Source organism: Notothenia rossii, assembly GCF_949606895.1.
Source record: "Notothenia rossii genome assembly, chromosome: 3".
NCBI classification, from domain to species: Eukaryota; Metazoa; Chordata; class Actinopteri; order Perciformes; family Nototheniidae; genus Notothenia; species Notothenia rossii.
The window spans coordinates 25,789,436-25,810,244 of record NC_136901.1 but is presented as its reverse complement, the minus strand read 5'-3'; the positions used below and the strand labels follow the sequence as shown (position 1 = coordinate 25,810,244).

General features: G+C 42.1%; 1 protein-coding gene across 1 annotated transcript in view; it reads right to left on the bottom strand.

Annotated features, from left to right (window-relative positions):
• serpinh2 (serine (or cysteine) peptidase inhibitor, clade H, member 2) overlaps positions 1 to 20,809 on the bottom strand; it is a gene marked incomplete at its 5' end in the record, with an annotated part of 48,719 nt that overhangs the window by 4,961 nt on the left and 22,949 nt on the right. The window contains 9 exon segments of the mRNA XM_079671133.1: positions 3,431 to 3,589; positions 3,592 to 3,750; positions 3,753 to 3,814; positions 4,224 to 4,319; positions 8,874 to 8,958; positions 8,961 to 9,032; positions 9,036 to 9,126; positions 9,128 to 9,251; positions 9,254 to 9,416. Of these exon segments, the coding sequence (XP_079527259.1) occupies positions 3,431 to 3,589; positions 3,592 to 3,750; positions 3,753 to 3,814; positions 4,224 to 4,319; positions 8,874 to 8,958; positions 8,961 to 9,032; positions 9,036 to 9,126; positions 9,128 to 9,251; positions 9,254 to 9,416 (1,011 nt within the window).

The window sequence follows — 20,809 nt, the reverse complement described above, 5'->3', positions numbered from 1 at the left end:
AGAAACAGAGGCCAAAACATTCAAGTGCGTGTCCATAATTAGGTTACATAATGAGAGCAAAGCTACTTTTAGTTATTTGCAGGAGTGAATCTTTTTTCTTCTGTCTGGCAAACTCTCTCGTAGAGACAAAAGACGATTTGTGTAACATTTTGTTTACTGCTCTTTCCGTTGCAAAGTCATGGTTGTTTCAAGCTTTAGTTCTAGATTACAGAGTCCTCCCCAGAGCGCCCTGACAATGTTCATATCAAAAGCGTGTTCCTCAGGGCATGGCGAGCAGAATAACATGGCAGCACAACTCTTCAGAGATGTTTGTTAAACCAGAAAGAGGCCAAAGCGGATTTCATCAGTTCATGATGAGGTTACAATGTACATCTACAGAGGCCGTGCTAATAGATTCCAGGCAGTGTGCCCTGTCCTAAGGAAATGGGTTTTACCGACATGCTGTGTGTCAGTCAGGTTCAACCAACCTCTCTCTTACTGTGTCTTTCTCACTCACCCACAATCTTTTCCCACCAGCAACTGTCTCTCTCTGACTCAAAGAGTATGTCCAGACTCAATGCAACCTTTTAGAAGCAGTATGACTTCATGTAGAGTCAAGGGAAAGACGCAAGAGGATGCAAACAGGGGGGATCTTGTTCTGAGCTACTGGAAGGGATGTGAAGACAGATCCATGCAATATGAAAATGTTTCAACTTCAACATTATCTAGAGCAGTGGTTCCCAACCTGGGGTGTCTAAAGATCGCAGGGGGGCGCCAGGCCTCAGATGATTTGAGGCCAAATATCATATTTAGACTTTTTTTTTTTACATATAATTGTAAGGCAATACATGATTGTCACTAAAAGCCTTGTCTCTACATTACAATAAAATATAAAACATGATTGATTAATTAATTGTAATAACAATTCAAGTTAGTATTAAAGGCATAAAAAGACAGAAATGTATAATTCCTTCATTAATAGAAATGTTTCTTCTTGCCCGTTAAGTGTCCAAAATAGGCTTTTCTGGATAAGCGCATTTTTAAAACATTATCATTGTCCATGCCGGTTTCAGTTGGATTATTTGTCACAGTCTTGTCAGTTGCTCCGATCAGATCGGTCTCCTCCATTTTGTAGATTATTTACGACTTTTGAATCCACATAAACACATCGGCAAAATCCGGCTTACTTTGAACATGTGTTTTGAACAGTTTAATCCCTTTGTGAATTGTTTTCACTTGCGCCGTCCTTTTAATTTCTTCATACAGCGGGAATCCAAATAAATTAATCCTGAGTCCAATAACCATCAAAGTCACTCCAATAGTGCTCCTTAATTACGCTTTCATCCTCCTTTAACAAAATACTTCACATTCATCCAGTTTGTGACAGTAGTTGTAGCATTTTTGAGACTTTTAAACTTTAATTACCGCTGTTGCTCCCCACCCCATGTGTGTGTGGGGGGGGGACGCAACTTCCAACAGGAGTCACTTTGGGAAAAAAGGTTGGGAACCCCTGATCTAGAGGTTGTATGACTTCACTTCAAAATCGTACGAGGCAACATTTAAATGGAACAAAAGTTGAGGAAAATGATTTAAGAAATTAAAGGAAAATTGTGAGTTCTGAAATGTAAGTATAGAGAGTAACATTTATTTTAAGGTCTGTCCTCCTTAACTAGTTCAATCTGTAAACACTACTGTATTTTTCTCACCTCAGCCTGCATTACTTGACAAAGTTACTACGACATCAGCATCGTGCTTCCCTATGCAAGTGAAGAAGCTAAAATCTATTAAGAATCTTTTTGCTCTCAGGGTACAAAACATTTGTATAGCAGCCTCTCATTTTGAGCCAATGCTGACGAACATTTCTGCCAGATGAAATGGCAAACATTGCCCTTGGAATATGATTTGTGAGAAAAATAAACTCCACTCTGTGAACCCACAGTTCAAGTGCAAGTGGGAGTGTTTCAGCGTGATAAGATCAAACCAGGACCAGAAGTATTTGAATCATGTAGCTTGTGAAAAATCAGGAGACACGTACATAAAACTAGACTCCAGGCAACTGCAAAGGAAAAAAGCTAACCTGTCGAACCGTGACTGCAGGTAAGGTCAGCGCACAAAGCTTGAAAATGAAACTTTCTTCTGGCCTTGACCCACATCAGCAGGATATTCTCAGCGGTGTGGAGGCTGCGTGATTCTAGCAACTTGTCTGTGACCTCGCCCCGTGTCAAGGACCCTGTGGCCTGGTCAAATACATGTTCTTACGCTAGCTCGACAACTCTCCCGCCTTTCAGTCGGCGGCCCCCGACACAGCCTCTGGTTTGGCCTGTGTGAACCTTAACAAGCCCCATGCACTTATATTAGCATCAGCAGTCACTAAGCTGCTGCCTGTCTGTCTGCTCTGACTCAGACCGGCTACCTGCTGGCTTTGAGGCTGAGGGCAGCACAGACTAACAGCTGGGCGGTGGTTTGACCCTAAGAAAGGAAGTCTGTGGGAGGGTCTGGAAGCCCACTGAGGAGGTATGGTCATCTCCAGGCCTCTTGACCCTATACTAGGGTCTGATTCCCTGCTGAATGATATTTCAGCCCAATGCCCGTCTCCTCGAGGGAGAGTGGAGAAGCGTGGGAAGGAGTGACATTTAAACCCCCCTAAGTCAGTCCGCAATGAACTGGAAGAGGCAAGGCAGGCCACTGATTCAGTTACTGGGAGGCAGAGGAAGAGGACGAGAGAAAAGTAGGAGAGAAACAGAGGTCACAGGTGACGAATGTATTGAGATGGACAAGAAAGAGTAAGAAATGACATGCAACATGGAGGAAGAGTAGTGAGGCAGAGGGAAGACATGAATGGCAAAGGGAGACGCGTAAAACAAAGAAGAGGAGACGTGGAAAAACCAAAGGCGAGGATGAAGAGGAAACCATGAGGATGGATATCGTGGAGATATAAGAAACCATATGAGGTGGATTGAAGGGTGATTCAGTTTGTGGACACTGGAAATAAATGAAAAGTAGAAAGTAATAACATAGACAACAATTGAGGCTGCTGCAGGGATCGACTCGGTCAAATCCCACTATAGTACTAAAAAGCTGAGAACAGGGAGCCTCAGATAGTCAGGGACATAAAGAAGCCCCTCGCAGAGTTTCTCAGGTAAGGAAGAAGACATCAGCTCCAGCTTTTATCAAGACATATCAGAGAATTCAGCAATAGAGATACCACTCTAGCCTGGGACTCAAAATGTGAGATATATGGGATGAGGTCAAGTTTATTCCATCTTAATTTAATGGTATCTTTATGTCTTTTTTTTACTAAAAAAACTCAATTAAACTACTGTAAGTTTAACATACCTTTGAACTACCCTGACTTTAAATTCATTATTAAAGTGGTGAGTATTTGAAGAACTTACATACCAATTTTTGTATATTACACCAAATGATAAAACTAGTAGTGTGTGGTACTGACCTTCAGACTGAGCATGCTGGTGATGTTGGCCTTGGGCAGTGAGATGGACACACTGGTGATGTTGGCCTTGGGCAGTGAGATGGACACACTGGTGATGTTGGCCTTGGGCAGTGAGATGGACACACTGGTGATGTTGGCCTTGGGGGCAGTGAGATGGACACACTGGTGATGTTGGCCTTGGGCAGTGAGATGGACACACTGGTGATGTTGGTCTTCTCCAGCCACTTGGTCAGCAGCTCGGGGGTCAGGAGCTTCTCCAACCTCCTCAGATCCTCCACATGGAAGGGCATGAGGAGCACCATGCTGGCCTTGCCCCCACATACTGTAGGGGCGCCTCCAGAACCTGAACCATGTTTTGCACGTCCTCATGGTAACGGTACAAACCTGGAGGACAGTGACAGGCGGAGGCATGCACAGGAAGATCAGAGAGGAAAGGAGAACATTTTCCATAAAATGATATTTACTGCTTTTCAACAGTAAAGTGTGAATCAGCAGTTCTCTTGGAAGTTCAGCAGCAAGTTCTCACCTGCCTACAAATAATAAATGATATTATAATGAAGTAGCATATACTGTAAAGTTATCTCCCTAACATGTTTTACTGCTGCTACTGCAGGACTTCCCTCTTCCTTGTTGTTTGACAAAGTATAAAATATGAAAAGCGTGTTGAATAAACTATAGACACAAAAATTGGAAAGCCGAAGATTTGGACTTTGCAGATGTTCAAACAATTTCACAACTCAAATTGCTTTGCTGGCAGGAGGTCAGTAGCAGCAGACCGTGTGTGTTTTTTTACCTGCTCTCTGCATCATCATCATCTCTTTGGTGTACTTCTTTCCCAGGAAGGTTCGAATATCTTTGCCCCCCTCGCTGAACTCTCTCTCCCACAGCCCTGAGCAAACACACAAACAAGTAGAGGACATTTTGAATGCAGAACATCAGAGCCTGTGAGGAAATACTTAATGATTGGAAGAGGGGAAGAAGTGGACAACAGGTTAAACAATGCCATGTTCATAAAATACATTCCGACCTCACGCACAGTGACATCGGCTGACACTGCTCATGAATCTTCAATATCTACTGCCCCTCATAAAGCGTCTACTCTTCTCAATGCTGCCGAGCTGAGTGCTACACTGAGGCAGTTATGAGGTCCTTAAGGCTACATGGTCCTATTCACTGCTCACCACATCCCACTTGGCCCTGCTAACCCCCTGACAGCTGTCAATTTAGAAGGGGCTGAGAGTGGTGGAATTACTTTTGTAATAACCTCACAATACATTCCCCAAGCCGCTGGGCCATTCAATGGTGCAGGCATGGAGCGAGGAAGTCGACAGATTATGACTTGTACTCGAGTGACGTCTGACGCCAGCTAGGGCCGCAGTTAACGATGATTTTCCTCATAAATGATCGATTAACCCACTTTTGACACAATACTAAGGTGCAAGAGTGCCAAATAAATCTAATGGTTCATCTACCCTGATAATAGTCTATAGTTTTTTTGCTTGGCTACATGTATGTCAATAAAGACTATCATTAAAGGCTTTCTATTCTCCATCGATACTCAATTATTAGTCCGAAAACAGATAAAGTTACGTATTGCATGTTCCCAGAGCCCAAGGCCTTCAAGTTGAATAATTCAATTTAAAAGTAAATATAAAAAGGAAGGCCTTTTGTGGATTCTGAATCACTAATTAAATAAAGTAAACCCAGCCACATGCCAGATATTCTTTGTCATTTAAATGTTTGGATTTTCTGCTGGATAAAGGACTTAAAAAGATACTCTATATTAAGCACTGCACTTCTTTTAAGTAAGGCTAGGTCACATCGCCAGCAAGGCTAAAAAAGAATGTTCAAAATGAATGAAACAATGTTCCGTTAGTATACTTTTCCAAAACATTTTGAAATTGTAAAGATGAAGGACTTATTTTCAACCATACTGCCCCGATTGAGTCATCGGTGATATTCATCAGACTTTGCAAATCTCCAGAGCCAATAAAACAGTTTTTTATGGGCTGTCTGGAATTCTTTATGATGACTACACTAAACTTGTGTAAAACTGGAGCCACCTTGAATAGACTTCCCAAATAGTGGATGTATATTATGTTGATCAACTAATAGGCTTCTTGCTCCAGCACTTGGCGTTCCCAAAAACCCCCAAGCCCTCATTGTGCTTCAGCCAATAACAAGTCACAGCATTACAGCTCCAACATGTGAGTTTTCCTTCCAGGCATGCTAGCGCAAGTCACAGACATTCGCTCCGCTTCCTGTAACATCGGAGATGGAAACATGATCATGCTGGAATTCAAAAACAACTGGTTGAAGATTACCTGAAGTGGCAGCCGTGTTGCTGGAACGATGTCATAATGAGGAATAACCCCTGCGCAGTATGTATACATGTTTGAATTGTGTAGTTCTAATGACCTCACCGTGTGTGTGTGTGTGTGTGTGTGTGTGTGTGTGTGTGTGTGTGTGTGTGTGTGTGTGTGTGTGTGTGTGTGTGTGTGTGTGTGTGTGTGTGTGTGTGTGTGTGTGTGTGTGTGTGTGTGTGTGTGTGTGTGTGTGTGTGTGTGTGTGTGTGTGTGTGTGTGTGTGTGTGTGTGTGTGTGTGTGTGTGTGTGTGTGTGGTTGTGTCTAGAGCAGCAGGGCCTGCTTTGGGTTTGCACTACATTATCCTCTTTTATAGGACAGCACTATAGCAGAGAGATCCCTTGAAACTTGAGTTCATTAATATCCATCAACGATAAACAATGAGAAAAATGCACAGCCAAGAAATCCAATAGCTCACAGACTTACCAATTCATACTGTAAACTTCAGGCTACAAGCAGAGGAGAATCGATGAGACGGACCCGCTCCCTCTGCTCCCTCATCAACCTTTGATTACAAGAAGTTGTTGTATTTCAGAAGCTATTATTAGAGATAACATAAGTGGGAACTTGTTGTTCTCTCTCGCCCTTTCTTTCCTCTTCTAGTTCCCCGTGTTATCTTGTGTATATGTTTCTTTTCATTCACAATCTTAGTTTTCCTCTTCCGTCTGCAGTGTTTGTTTGTCTAAAAGAGGAACAAAGCCTGAATTAATTAACTAGTGTGGACTGAAACTCCCAAGGTAGGCCTTTTTACATCCCTGCACCATGTCTGTCAATCTCTTTGGCTCTCTCAGCAGGCCACCCTTTCTTTGCTTTCCTCAGTTTTTGGCCATTTACTTTGCTCCCATCTCTTTATCCTGCGTCTCTTTGTCCCCTTCCCACCCAGACATCTCTCCCTGCACTGCTCTTTCTCTGCAGTGCTCTTGTAGTTCTCTTTGCTTTTAACGTCTCTCCACTGTAAACATGTTCCACGACTAATTGGCCCTGACCTTCCCTTTCTTTGGATGCTGTGTACAGCCCGTGGAAGGAGGGACAGCAAAAAGCTTTTTTTAATTCACCCTTCAATAATTAACTAAAGGGGAAGTGAAACAAACAGGAACGGGCAAGGAAGCAGACGACTGTTCAGTGCCAAAAGAAATCCCGGCGACATCTCTGAAACCATTACATTATCACACACTATGAATTGCCTAAGGAGCGTGAAATCAAAGACAAATACAAAAAGTTACAAGCATCCAGAGGGAGCTAGTATGAGCAAGAAGAAAATTATTGACCACTTGTGAATTACGAATCAAAACTAAAGGAATCCAATTTTAGGTAATCTAATTTGTGTGCTCCAATCTGCTGTATAATCTAATTTGTATATTTCCCTTAACACAATTAATGAACCGACCATTGAGAATCTGCTCACAAAAAAAACGAATTTGGTAATGAAGTCAAAACATCAAACAAAGGAAAATTAATTAAAATGCTTATCAATGTATATAGTCTGTCAGGGAATGTTATTTTCAAAAGGCTGTCTATCTGTTGGCAGCCTGTTTTCACTTCAGCCGCCTCGCCTTCTTTGCACCTAATAAAAAGAATACCTGCAGGAGGAAACAGAAGGAAAAGAGGCAGATAGAGGCAGATAAGGACGTGAACAGGAGACATGTGGAGGAAGAGGAGACAGGGGTAGATCAGACACGTGATAAACAATGACAAAAGCACAAAAACAGAGAAAACAAACGAGTGAAACAGAAGGATGTATCTAACACGTCATCATCTTTTGTGGAGACGGCAAACAAAAATGAGATCAGCAGGCATGGAAATGTTGGCCGTGCTCCGAGGAAGAAAGAGATGGTAGATTATATCCCTGAAAAGTTATCATGGCCATGGGCGATTTGCTTTTTCTTTGACTCATAATTAACTAAACACTAGTTGTATGAACACGGACATCCTTAAACAGTGATGTAAAAGTTATATCCTTTTAAAAAGTATAATCAAAGGTCAAAAAGTTACTAGCTCTTTGAACTTTGAATGAACTTTTTAAAAAGGGCAAAATAATGAATTTAACATTACATGGATTGTTTTGAGATGCAACGGATGTCTTCCGAATGAATGCATTCATATGGAAACATTGACTTCTTCATCTACTACTGCAGTGTGTAACAAAGAACAAATCCGAGCCAAGCCGTGCCACTGCAGACTTGGAGCGCTTCGAGCACAGATGTTAGGCATGACACAGAGGGAGAGAGTCTGGACACTTGTTACTCAATTATTTAAGAAGACACATCACCCCCCAATGGAAGATGAATAAGCTCTCAGTGATAGGCCCCGGAATCATCCTTTATCTGCTGTGTCCACCAGCTGGAGTCCACTGCACACACACACACACACACACACACACACACACACACACACACACACACACACACACACACACACACACACACACACACACACACACACACACACACACTGCACTCAGGTGGGCATGCTGGCACACACAATGTAATAGGCAAAGTGGTGTGTAGGCTATCAGTGCTGTCAGAACACTGGAAATTGTACATGCCACATTAATATTCTAAGACTTCTCATCCAATGCAGCAAAACAACATCGATACAGAGACATTGCATAATTAGAAATGACTCTACAATTACCAAGCACACCAGTCTAATTCAGCATTACTCAGTCCAGCCAGGCTGCTGAGCTACGGGTCTGCAGCCAGGCGGTTATGCCACTGGGTACGCAACATAATAAAATATTAATTTGGCTATAAAGTTGAATCATTAAGAGTCACGGTCATGACTGTTTTGGATACAGTGAGAAATTATGACTTGTTTGCATATTATTTTATGAGAATCATTTCTCAACCACTACCATTGTATCCAACATGTTGAGAACATAGACTCGAGCTGCAGAGATTAGTGGACTAATCGATTACCGGTAGTCTATTTGGCAGAAAATTAATCGACAACAATTTTGATAATAGAAAATTGTAATAGTAATTTTTCAAGCATCATTTTTCTAACATTTTATGACCAAAGTTACGAGTACGAGTCAACTTGTAAACATGTGTAATTACCTTGCATTGTGTCTACATACCTTTAAAGCACAGTGCATTGGCCAGTATCAGAGCTCTAGCCTTAGTCTGGATTTGATCCACTAGAGGAGCTCCTTCCTGCCCCCCCCCAGCCCAGCCTTAGCCCAGCCATGGAGCTGCTTCAGGTCAGTCTTGGAGTCTCCTTTTCCCAGAGGCTGATGCTACAGCATAAACCTGGCCTGGCTCTCTTTCACAAATGCCTGGCTGACTGGAGGAACTTGCTTTGAAAACAGGGCTGATGACGCGTGCAGGTGAAGCTTTAGTGAAGCTCTTCAACGCCTCAGACAGAAGGTCTTCAGCTCCAGCCTTGGCGGGGGTCGAGGTCTTGAGGAGGTATTTGAGCTGGCTGGAAGTGGTGCCTGCCGAGCCCCCACCGAGGCTCCCAGTGAGGAGGCCACAAGCAGAGGGTAGAAGACAGTGTTCTCACAGCTGGAGTCAGAGTGGAGGGCCTTGTACAGGTGCAGACCAAGAGTCCAGCTGGGGTCACCAAGGGGGGGAGGCGGGCGGGGTGCAGGGTTCTGCTTGGAGGAAACAGCAGTGCTGCCCTGCACCAGAACAAATCAAAGAAATTAGGAAATAGACAGGAAGCCTGGGGAACATGGCAGATCTAGAGGAAACAGAGCAGAGTCAGTACAAATAATGTGTGAAGAAATGGATGAAGAGAATGCATTCCTCACATTTAGTACACAAAGATATACTGTATCTATATTTATAACATATATTTTAACGGCTTTTTAACAGTGTAATTGCTGCTCGTGCTGTTATTGCTCTGTTTATATTTTAGATAAAGCAATATAAACACAGCCTAAGGGTTCCCTCTCTGCTGTAAAAAGACATCAACTTGTGCAAACAGCAGTCCCTGCTCCTACAGAGCCACAACTTGATTTTGTAAATTCCTCCCACTTGGCAACACGGTTATTATCTCACCCGCTGTGGGAAAACCAGTGTGACAATTAACTTAAATTAAGTTCGAAGGAAGCTTTTTAGCATTCGCGTTTCTCTATTGTGCCTTGCAACAAAAAAAAACACTCATCAGCGAGCCGGTGACAGGACTGACGGCTCACATCTGCCGTCTGGTCCAGTCTACTCTGTTATGATTTCCGAAGACCTCCAGGCGAAAAGGAAAGGCGGAAAAAGCGTATTTGTTTAAAGTTACCGTTAATTAATTCACGTGTATCCCTCTCCTTCCCTGCTGCTGCTCCTTTTTTAAGTTACGTCCTCCCGGGGAAGTGGGGCTGTGAGTGGGTTTATACGTGGCAGCTCTCGGAGGAAGTTTACCGTCTCCTCTTAACTTCATCCCGGGAAAGAATTCAGTTTTTCCAGAAACTTCCACGCTTCCCGTTTAAACTGCCACTGAGCACTATTTGAGTTTAACGGTGTTAATTAAGACTTAAGAAACATTTCGTAAAACTTTAAATACGACCCAAAATACATACTTAACCATAGTGGTTTTAGGCTGAGTCTCATACTTTGAAAAGCACTATTTAAAGCCCGTTCTGTTTCAAAGCCGAGCCCGTGTTTCAAGCATTGCATTTAACTAAATTTTATTGTAGCAATACTACAAATAAAAGCTTAATACGCAACTTCATGTATAAAAAATATGTATAATCTATTATAAAAGCTAACCACTGGAGAAAATCTACGGTAGGGTCGCTTTAAAGTCAGCTGTGGTACATTTATTGTTATGTAGGAGTTATACCTTTATGCCATACAAAACCATAATAAAAAATGCTTAAGTCCCAGTAGGGGTATATGACAGCCGTTCCCTGTGAGTTTGGCAGGAATTATGTGCATGTAATGTTGGGCCTGGTTTTTTAAGCGAACAAAATTCCACCAGTTGCAATAAATGAGGCGTTTCTACGCATTTTTAAAAGCAAGCTTTGTGGGTTTGCCTGGATAATAAAGCCTCTTGTTCCTGGCTCAGTGGGAGTTGTAGTTCCCAAAGCCATTCAAGCGGGGTCGCTAATGGTCTTCTCATCGCCTCAGCTCAGTGACCCTGAGAGGCTGCAGCATGTGGGCCAGGGCCTCGCAAACTTGACACCCAGCCCTCCCAGTGGAGAGGAAATAGACCACAGAGCCAGCAGGCAGAGGCTTGATCCAGGCAAATCCACATGAGGGGTTTTAAGATGGGATTTAGTGTTACATTTGTCTGCATTTGTGTGATCTAATACGGGAACGGGAATTTACACTATAATGTTTAAAACAGCCCTTCCAGATTATTTATTTCTAGTTAGCCTAATGAAATTACACTTGCAGGTGACTTCCACCCACTCCCAGCAGACCTCAACACCCACCCCACCCCACGTTGCATACTAATGTATTCCACTGTCAAGGAAAAGTAGGACAGGCCATGCAAGCCTATTCGTCTGACCCTTCCAAATGTCCTCATTCTGTATTCTCGTCAGTTTTTATGTTTCTCGCTTTCCCAAATTGTACTTTCCCTCCCTCTAAAGCAGGACAAGCAGTGTAGAGCAGATAACTTGTTACCCACAGCTTCGGGACAAGGATTATTTCCCAAATTGAAAGATGGAGAATGGTCATATGAGGTCCTAATCGATAAATGTAGAGATAGACTAAGGAGGCTAGAGAAGGATCAAAGAGGGATATGGAGGAAGATAACTGCGAGACCACCAATGTTCAGCAATCAGGCCGAACATGACAGCTTGTAGACCCAACCAATTATTTACCCCAGCCAAATCAATAGAGCTCTCTCCGAAAGATAACCATCAGCAGCACTATCTGGAACACATTCACAGCAGAACTCGCAAACACACACTGAGCTGCCACTCTCCCTCTCAGTCTCTTTTGCAAAGACACACGCGCTTCCCTCGCAGACACGTATTTATCAGACTTCCTTGGAAATAAGACACAAATCATTTAATTATTGAATATCTACACTGAAAAGAGAAGCATTAAAACAGCATACTGTACATGACAGAGACCTCCTCCGCCTCTTTGCTGTCTTACTAGTCAATCGTTCTGATCAGGTCCTTTCCTAAATAGTGGTACGTTTTACAGTTCAGTGTACGTTAATTTAGCAACTTAATGCTTTATGTCAAACTGTGCCTACAGCAAACGTGAAATCGCATCACTTAAAAGAAACACACACTGGCACACACACATTGGTTAATGGCGTTGAGGCAGTACCACAGCATGTACACATGTAAGTTGAGACGAGACGGTGTGTGCGACGTCAAAGGTCTTAACCGTCACCGCAGGAGTCACAGCCCCCTCCTGGGACCCCCCAGTGCAACATCACAGTCAGTTTCATCAGTAATGAGCACTGACATATATTGCACTGCAGGTGATTCATAAAAAAACAGGGCTTGATACGCCGATTAACGAGTCCCCGAGGGAACTGCTTGGTAACCTGAGAACACTCCCGGTCATTGGGTTGTGCATCTGGGGATTTATAAAAAGGGGTGCACTTTTAACCATAATGCAACACCAAATCTCACCTGCACCCTGCCCTAATGTTCACTTTCACCTCTCAGCACCTCGTTCAAGCCTGGAGCCTTGATTCAGTTTTCCAGCTCCAGATGTCATTGTTTTGGCAGTAAACGCTGCATTTCACCTAACGTGTTATCAGTTTATGTGGCCATTGTTCTCGGTTGTTGTCGAGGTCAAGCGCTTGTGGCTCTTAGGCTCGCTTTCAGAATCAACACCTCTCAATGAAGGCTGTTACGGTCACTGCCAACTGGCCTACAGCTATTCTGTCCCTCTTCATGCGATATTCATTTTCTCCTCGAAACACACTTTATAGCTTTATTTTATTCTACCCCTCACTATCCCTTCACTGTTTTCAAAATTGAATATTTTACTTTGCACTACATTAGCCCTGCTTTCTTAGAATCCTTTTCACTCTGTTCCTCTTTCCCTTCATCCATCCCTCCTTGTCACTGTGCCTGAGGTTTAAGTAGTTCCCTCTGTACTCCTCCAACCTCTGGGGGCTCCACACACACACACACATCTATTTTCTCCCCTTTCTCTGCCTGGAAGAGAAGTGACATTTCTGAAACATAAAGCAGACCGAAGCCCTTTACAGTACCTAAAACAGAAACTCAAACTTTTCTTATGAATATATTAAAGTGTCCCCCCACAGCCGCCGTCCTCTCCCACCCTTTCCTCCACCTCCCCTTACTCACTGTCGACCCATTTCCTCTCTACTTCTCCACTAATTTCACCCCTACTCCTACTCTTTTCCCATCTCTCCCCTGCTCCTTCTCCCTTTCCAACACTGTCTAAATGTCTCCCCGTCCCTCCGTGTCTCGCACTTTTTGGAGTCAGTACAGAACAAACAGCATGTAACATGTGAGCCCCTGTTCTCGTCATTTCTGGTCTGTCTGTCATTAGCTCGGGTCCGCTTCAACTAGTACAGAGCCAGTTTGGGCCCCGTCTGGTTAAACCCACAGGGCCCTGTTAGTTTACATCAAGTTCCATTGTGGTCCTTTCAAATTAGAGCTCTTACTTAATGTCTGGCCAAGCTGCTAAGCTGCAACCATGATTTTTATTGAAGCCTATCCAAAGCTTCACCATTGCTTGTGCCAAACCCTGACTTTTAAACACAGGGAAGCATTGAATACAACAGGAATATTGAAAGGTCATCAGGAGTTTGACCTTTGCACTTGTATTTAGGATTTAAATGTTGTTAATTGATATGCTAAAAAACAACTAAGGCAAATTAGGTTAGACGATTGGAGACAAAAGTAAAAAGACAGTACAAATGTAAATAAATCATTTTGGAACACAGAAAGTTAAAAGGGAAGTTTAAGTCTGCTTTATTGAAGTTCTAAAAATAACATTTGAGATGAGATTTGAGGAGAGGGGAATGAACATGTCCCCCAACTGGGATGTTTTTTAACTCACTTTGAATCTAGGGCAAAACTCTCTAAGGCTACAGGAGGTATGGCTGGACAGATGGAAGGAAAGGAATATGTGTTTTTAATCGATGGGGGAGAGAGAGAGAGGGAGCAGTGGGAGAGAAAGGTGAGGAGGGGCAGTGGCGGTTGGGGTCGGGGTGAACATGTTGAACAGTGCCAAAATCACAGACACATCTGCTGTTCATCTCGAATGTTTCCAATAAGCTTTACATGTTTCCTGAAGCCCTGTGAAAGTGTACCGAGCTGCCAAGACAGAAGGGGGGGGGGTTTGATTTTCTTTGTGTGGATGTTGAAAAACTAGGTGGTATCTCACCCCTTTTTTTCATTAGTCGCTCCTATAAATTAACCAAACTTGATACACAGAAGTAAAAAAGACAAGGGTACACATCTTTTCAGGCGCACATGCACACAGCGAGGAAGGCAAATAAGTGGCTTTTAATGTGCTCAGTGAGTCAGGGAGAAAAGCAAATGCCAAGCACCCACAAGAGTACACAGCTGCTTCAAGGAAGTGTTGACAACTATCTTTATAGGAATTAAATATTGCTCTTTACCACGCCCCCAAGTAACCGCCACACACCTGTGACTCACATCACTCAGGCTCAGAATCCATAAATCAACATGTACGCTTTTTGATGCATCACAGACAAACTCCTATTAAATGTGGCTCACACACACACACACACACACACACACACACACACACACACACACACACACACACACACCTAAGACTGTCAGAAATGTGGACACACTTTTAAAGACCGATATGTTGACACACACACACACACACACACACACACACACACACACACACACACACACACACACACACACACAAAAGCTTATATCCTCTGGCTGTGAGTTTGCCAGCAGCCAGCTGGTACTGTCATGTCTGATAGGCTGGAACAGAGAGAGACGGAGAGGAGGCCGGGAGAGGAGAGAAGGAAGGAGGGAGGCAAGCTGGGAAAATGTCGACAGCAGAATGCATTAGTAAGATTGGGAAAACTGTATCAAACCCTGGCAACTCATTACACTGTCTCATTTCAGTCCACAGGGAGTTCCCCCCCGTCAACTCAAACCGCTAACTAAACCACATTTTTCTCTGTCTGCCGCCTTCTTCTTCTCTTGAGTGACCATCCATTTGTGTCTTTAATCTCGTCATTTTTAACTATGATCGTGACAGGGATGAATCGTGCATTGCCACTTTGTATAAGTGAGAGATGATGTTTGTTTTAATAAAAGGAAGTTTTTACTTTCTGCCCTACAAGACAATAATTAAAATGGGGATCAAGAGAAATCACTCAGCAATTAATCCATGATGTGAATAGCCAAAAAAGGAGTAATATTATTCCAGTATTTTGCAATGTCTCGACTAGACAACTCTCCCTTTATGTGAATTTGTTGTTAGATCTGTCTGGAGATGTGAACAATGTATTATTGTAATGTTAAAAGTGCCTATCAAACTATTTGATTGATTTTATTTCTAACAAGTAAAATAAATAATTACAAAAAACAAATAAATGTTGCAGTGCATACTGTAGTCATGTACTGTAAGAGAAAACAAAACAAAGTGACATTTACAACAACAACGGCATTAGCAACATAAGCAGTCCCACATCTAGTGCTCGAAAAGGAGTGAGAAGAAGTATAATTTATTTAATCTCACCCCCTTGTCCCTAAATTATTTATTTATAATCTATAAATAATTATTATTGTTATTATTTGTATTATGAATCTGCTTTACTTGTTTATTGACATAGATACATATACATATATACATACACACACATGCACATGTATACATACACATGCTGTATATATAATTTATACACATATACACACACATGCACATATACAAATACACATAGATACATACAGTCAAAAACCCTCCCCATCCCTGTACCTCGAGAAAATAATTTCTCTTTATTTCATCTTGAACTGGTTAATGTCTAGACATTGCTTTAGCTCCACATTCACACTGTTCCATAGTCTCACTCCACGTTCACACTGTTCCATAGTCTCACTCCACGTTCACACTGTTCCATCGTCTCACTCCACGTTCACACTGTTCCATAGTCTCACTCCACGTTCACACTGTTCCATAGTCTCACTCCACGTTCACACTGTTCCATCGTCTCACTCCACAAGCTGAGATACAAAATGTTCTTCTGGTTGTACGGACCCTATGAATTTCGAATTGAAATGGTCTCCTTGAACTATATCCCCCCACTTGTTGAGTGAATACTTTTTGGATGTTTCCTGGTAAACATAATGCATCAACCAACATACTGCTTCTCTTGAATTAACTTAGGTTACACTTTTTTATTTCATTGATCTAGATGTTTCCCATCTTGTGCATGCCGAGATTGGAGAGGAAACTCATTATTTTTAGCAGGTTTTAGGTCATTACTCAAAGAATTGAGCAAACTGAAATCCTAAAGGTAATCTAGGTTCATCCTAAAAGTAATCTAGGTTCATCCTAAAGGTAATCTAGGTTCATCCTAAAGGTAATATATATTTCTATACAAAGTCCATCTAAGAGTTGAGACATTTGTATGGTATTGTTGGTACAGGAAACGTTAGATATCACCAAAGCTGCATTCCTTATATGGCAATTTAGTTATTTCAGTAAAGACAATAAATAATGAACTTTCACCGTCAATTTGAGGGGGATTTCTTTTTTCATTTCCTATACAGACATATCCCTAAACCAAATCAAAGTTTCAAATGTTACAACAAACAAAAAAAGGAGGAGAAGTAAATGCATATTCGTATCACAGTATAATAAGGTAGGGATGTATCCCAGATATGTTAATTATATTTTTCCTAACTTGGAGAAAATCTTATCTGGGTCATTAAAAGCAGCTTATGATGTTTACGAGCATCGACCAAAAAACACAATTCGGTCAAAATGAGTGATGTGTCTAGAATTAAACGATGTTGCATATGAATGTCCTAAAACACAAAAGTCTTATTATAAAAAGTGAACTTATGGCTGACCTTTAATTCAAGTTTATTGCCAAACTTTTTTACGTCTGATTTGAAACCATATTGTGGAACTTTTACAGATCTCCCAGAATATTTATATAATCAAAAGTCATTGTCATGTTAATGTAATTTCCTACCTAAAGACTAGTAATACAACACTTTAGAATAACGGCAGAATGCAGTGACATTTGAACAGGATATTGTGGAGACCTCACAATCACAGCCAGAGATGAACACCCATAAAGAGTATAGTGCAGACACCATCACCTGTCCCCATGTTTTATTCACAGCCTCTCCCGATGCATTACCATACATATTTATAAGAGATAACTACATTTACATGTACACTGTTGAGCATGTGCACACACACATGCAGAAGTTCAGCCTATCCCCGAGGGCTGGAGCTGTCAGTTTAGTCCTTCACAGCATTACTGTCCCCCGTGGAGCACACACAGGCATCTATTGTGTGTGTGTGTAGATTGACTGATAGATGATGCCTGGGGCAGGTGGGCACCGAGTCATCTGCGGGTGTTTGGAGGTGGAAAGATGGAGGTGAAGCGTGAGGAACATTTGGGGGCAGGAAAGGGTGGAAAAGATGAAGTTAGGTAGGCTGCCACATGGCCTCATGGGAAACGGGTTACACTGCCGCTTAAGGGCACGCAGACAGAGGGAGGAAACTGAAATCATGTGGGAAAGGGAAGCAAGGCAGAAGGGGAAAGGGGAAAAGGTCAAAACATGGCGCACATTGGGGGATTTGAGCAACTTAGAGATGCAAATGAACAATGTCAATGCTTTATTAATCACACCTGCAGCGGGTGCAGAGGACGCGGGGGAGTCACGGGAACACACGTGAGGTAAAAATAGGGGAGTTCTGGTGAGAACAGGCAAAACACGAGTCGATGAGTAATGAAAGACGAGGTGAGTGGCGCACACGGGCAGAATACAAAAAAGCGTATAATAGAGAGCCGAAAAGAGTGAGGGGTGTAATATATCACTGCTCCCAAATCAACAGGTGATGTCATGTGGCTGAATGCCGTCGTGCCGGGTTTGGGGCAACAGGGTAAAGATGGAAGAGGGGGTGTAACTGCGACCTCGTAAAAAAGACCGAAAGAAATCTGCTCTCTACATTCTCATTATCCCATCATCGCTGCCTCTCTCTCCAGTTTGTATCAAAGCCTCTCTGTCTCTCCCCCCCCCCCCTCCTTCCCTAAGCTGCTCTGCTATTCGCTCCAGCGAGGCTTAAGATGGAGGGATTTGGCCCTCTTCTCCCTCCGTGTGGGTTCATTTCCAGTACAGAGTGCCATATGCAGCGCCTGCATCTATCAGCAAGGAGATATAAGCTGCTATGAATGTCAAGGGTCAACTTGTGATATTATTCTGCTGTTAATGGCCCACCGTGTTATATGGCCCCTAATATCCCTGGAAACGACTGCTCAGACAGCTGCAGTGTGTGTGTGTGTGTGTGTGTGTGTGTGTGTGTGTGTGTGTGTGTGTGTGTGTGTGTGTGTGTGTGTGTGTGTGTCACATCAAGAGGCCATGAGACCAACTTGCAGTGAGTAACTCATGCTCTTTCAAATCGAGTGGGATTCAAACTCAAAGATGTATTTTATGTGGATGTGAACACACACACACACACACACACACACACACACACACACACACACACACACACACACACACACACACACACACACACACACACACACACACACACACACACACAAACACACACACACACACACACACACACACACACACACACACACACACACTTTTGCCCATTCATTTGTACTTCAGCAAGCCTCTGTGAAGTGTTGACCTTTACTTTTTGTTCCACTTTACTTTCTCTGAAGCACTGAATAAATAAACATGGCAACTTTAAAACCAATTAATGACTTCTAATGGCATTAAGTTGAAGTGTGCGAGAGCGTTGGTTTGGGGACAACACTTTAATTCCAGTTGCATTCATGAAATTTGTATTAGTTTCTGTCCAAAGACGCACGCTGTGAGGCTTGTAAATATGACTTCACTGTAATTCCAAAGTGGCCACAGGTGCAGCGCTCATGCATTTATTAAAATATCATTTGAATTTTTAAACTGTTGAATTGCATTGTGTTGGGGTGCCAGTTCATGTGTCTCCCTCTTGCTGTTATGAGCAATAAAAGGTTTCAAAAGAGGGGCACTGTCCTCCATTTCCACATTTTTTAAGATTCCCACAGAGGCGAGTTAAAGTCAGATCTGTTTAAACTATAAGTTCTTCATTTTTGGGACTGAAGAGACCAGTATCGCAATATTACTGTTGCCATGTGGAATCTAAAACATTAGTTATTCAGTGTCGCATTAATTTAGTGACATAAAAACAATTACCATAAACCAAAAGATCCTCAGCTGAATACGATGGTGGTCTTTAAAAGCCTCTGTGCTCCATAATACTTTGTGTTTGCAACTAAAAGTTACAGCAATCATGGGAAATGTAGGCACGCGCTAAATATACTTGTGCCATGAGATGGAGGGTAGCAATCATCTCTTCCATTGTCTCAACTGATTACAGCATTTACCCTAAAGTACTGTATACATCATTTGATAACTGTATGATTAATAATTCTTGTCACATCAGCTTTTAAACTTTTGCACAAATGCATTCATTTACGTAGGTCAGAACACTTTTAGTGTTTCTTCAACTGAGCTTTAAGATATGGTACAAAGACTTACTGATTGTGTCTAATTTATGTATTTTACCTGAGGTAGCCCTGCATTGTACTTTGTTTATTTTACCTTCTAGATATTATGTTTTTTATATCAATAATGCATGCAGAAAAGCCACAAAAAAAAGTTATAATGTCATGATGCAGTAATACTCCACCATATGTTGGACTTCTGCATTTAGAAAGGTTTACAGGATATAAATATAAAGATTGATTTGGTATAATAAGTACTAATTCTGCATCATGTGAAGGGTTTTCAATTAGCAAAGAACTAGCGTAGGCTTTTAATGATAGCCCTTATCACATCCCCATTTGATGTACCAGTACTTCAAAACACTTTTTTTGCTGTATTAAAGCTTTCAATGTAAGAGATAGATGTCTAAATCCCTTGTTTCCAACATACATGCATACAACGTTTACCTAAAGTTGAAAACACTGCTTAAGACTCGTAATAGCTTCAGTTAACCTTTGTAATATATCTTCCAAATAACTACTGTCTATTGACTCTTTTTCCTTGGAAGTATAGCAAGGGATTTCAGTAGGGACCAGAAAGAAATGATTAAAGTTCAAACCAATGATGTCATGCGAACACATGATACAAATCAGCCGTATAGAAGGGGAGGAAGGTAATCTTTCTACCACCATTCACAGTGTGCTGGTCGGTGACCTTGACGCCCTCCCTGTCAATTACATGAACAGTATTTGACTGCTGCTCGACAGACAGCTGATATTATCTGCTTCTGGATTTCTTTATGTCCAGGGTCATCACTTTTTCCCCACTGTAATGTTTCCTAAAGCTGTTGTTGGAAGACTTTCTTGGATGTGTACCAGCAGAGATGGTTAGGTTCTGGTTCCAGCTTGTAGTTTGAGTGTTGTTGACCAATCCCTTTTGAGCGGGCATTGTTTGAGTGCAGATAAACATGTGGAGAACAAAAGAAGCGGAACATATTTGCAGAAATGTCATTATGGACCACAACTTCTGATGAGAATTAAGCTTAAGAAATGTTTTGTAAACTGGCTGCTTCTGATACAATGGTTGTAGAAGTCGTCTCTCAGCTCCAACTCAATTCTAACAAATTAAGTTGCTATTTGAGCTATAAACCATGACTGGTGTACGGAAAAGAAGGGCCACCAGAAACGCCCAAATGTATGCTGCTGCCCCAAGAGGCTAAACCCCCACCGTACAGATCAGAGATTAGGAAGAAAACTAATTTCCTGGGACTTAAAAATTCTTTATAGGCGTTTCAAAAGTCGAGATTCATTAAGAATTAGTTGAGAGGTCATCTGTTCTTCATTGAGAATGGATGCACCTGGCCCCTTTCTGCTAATAATTAGAAATTAAACAGATTTTTTAATTACGGTGTA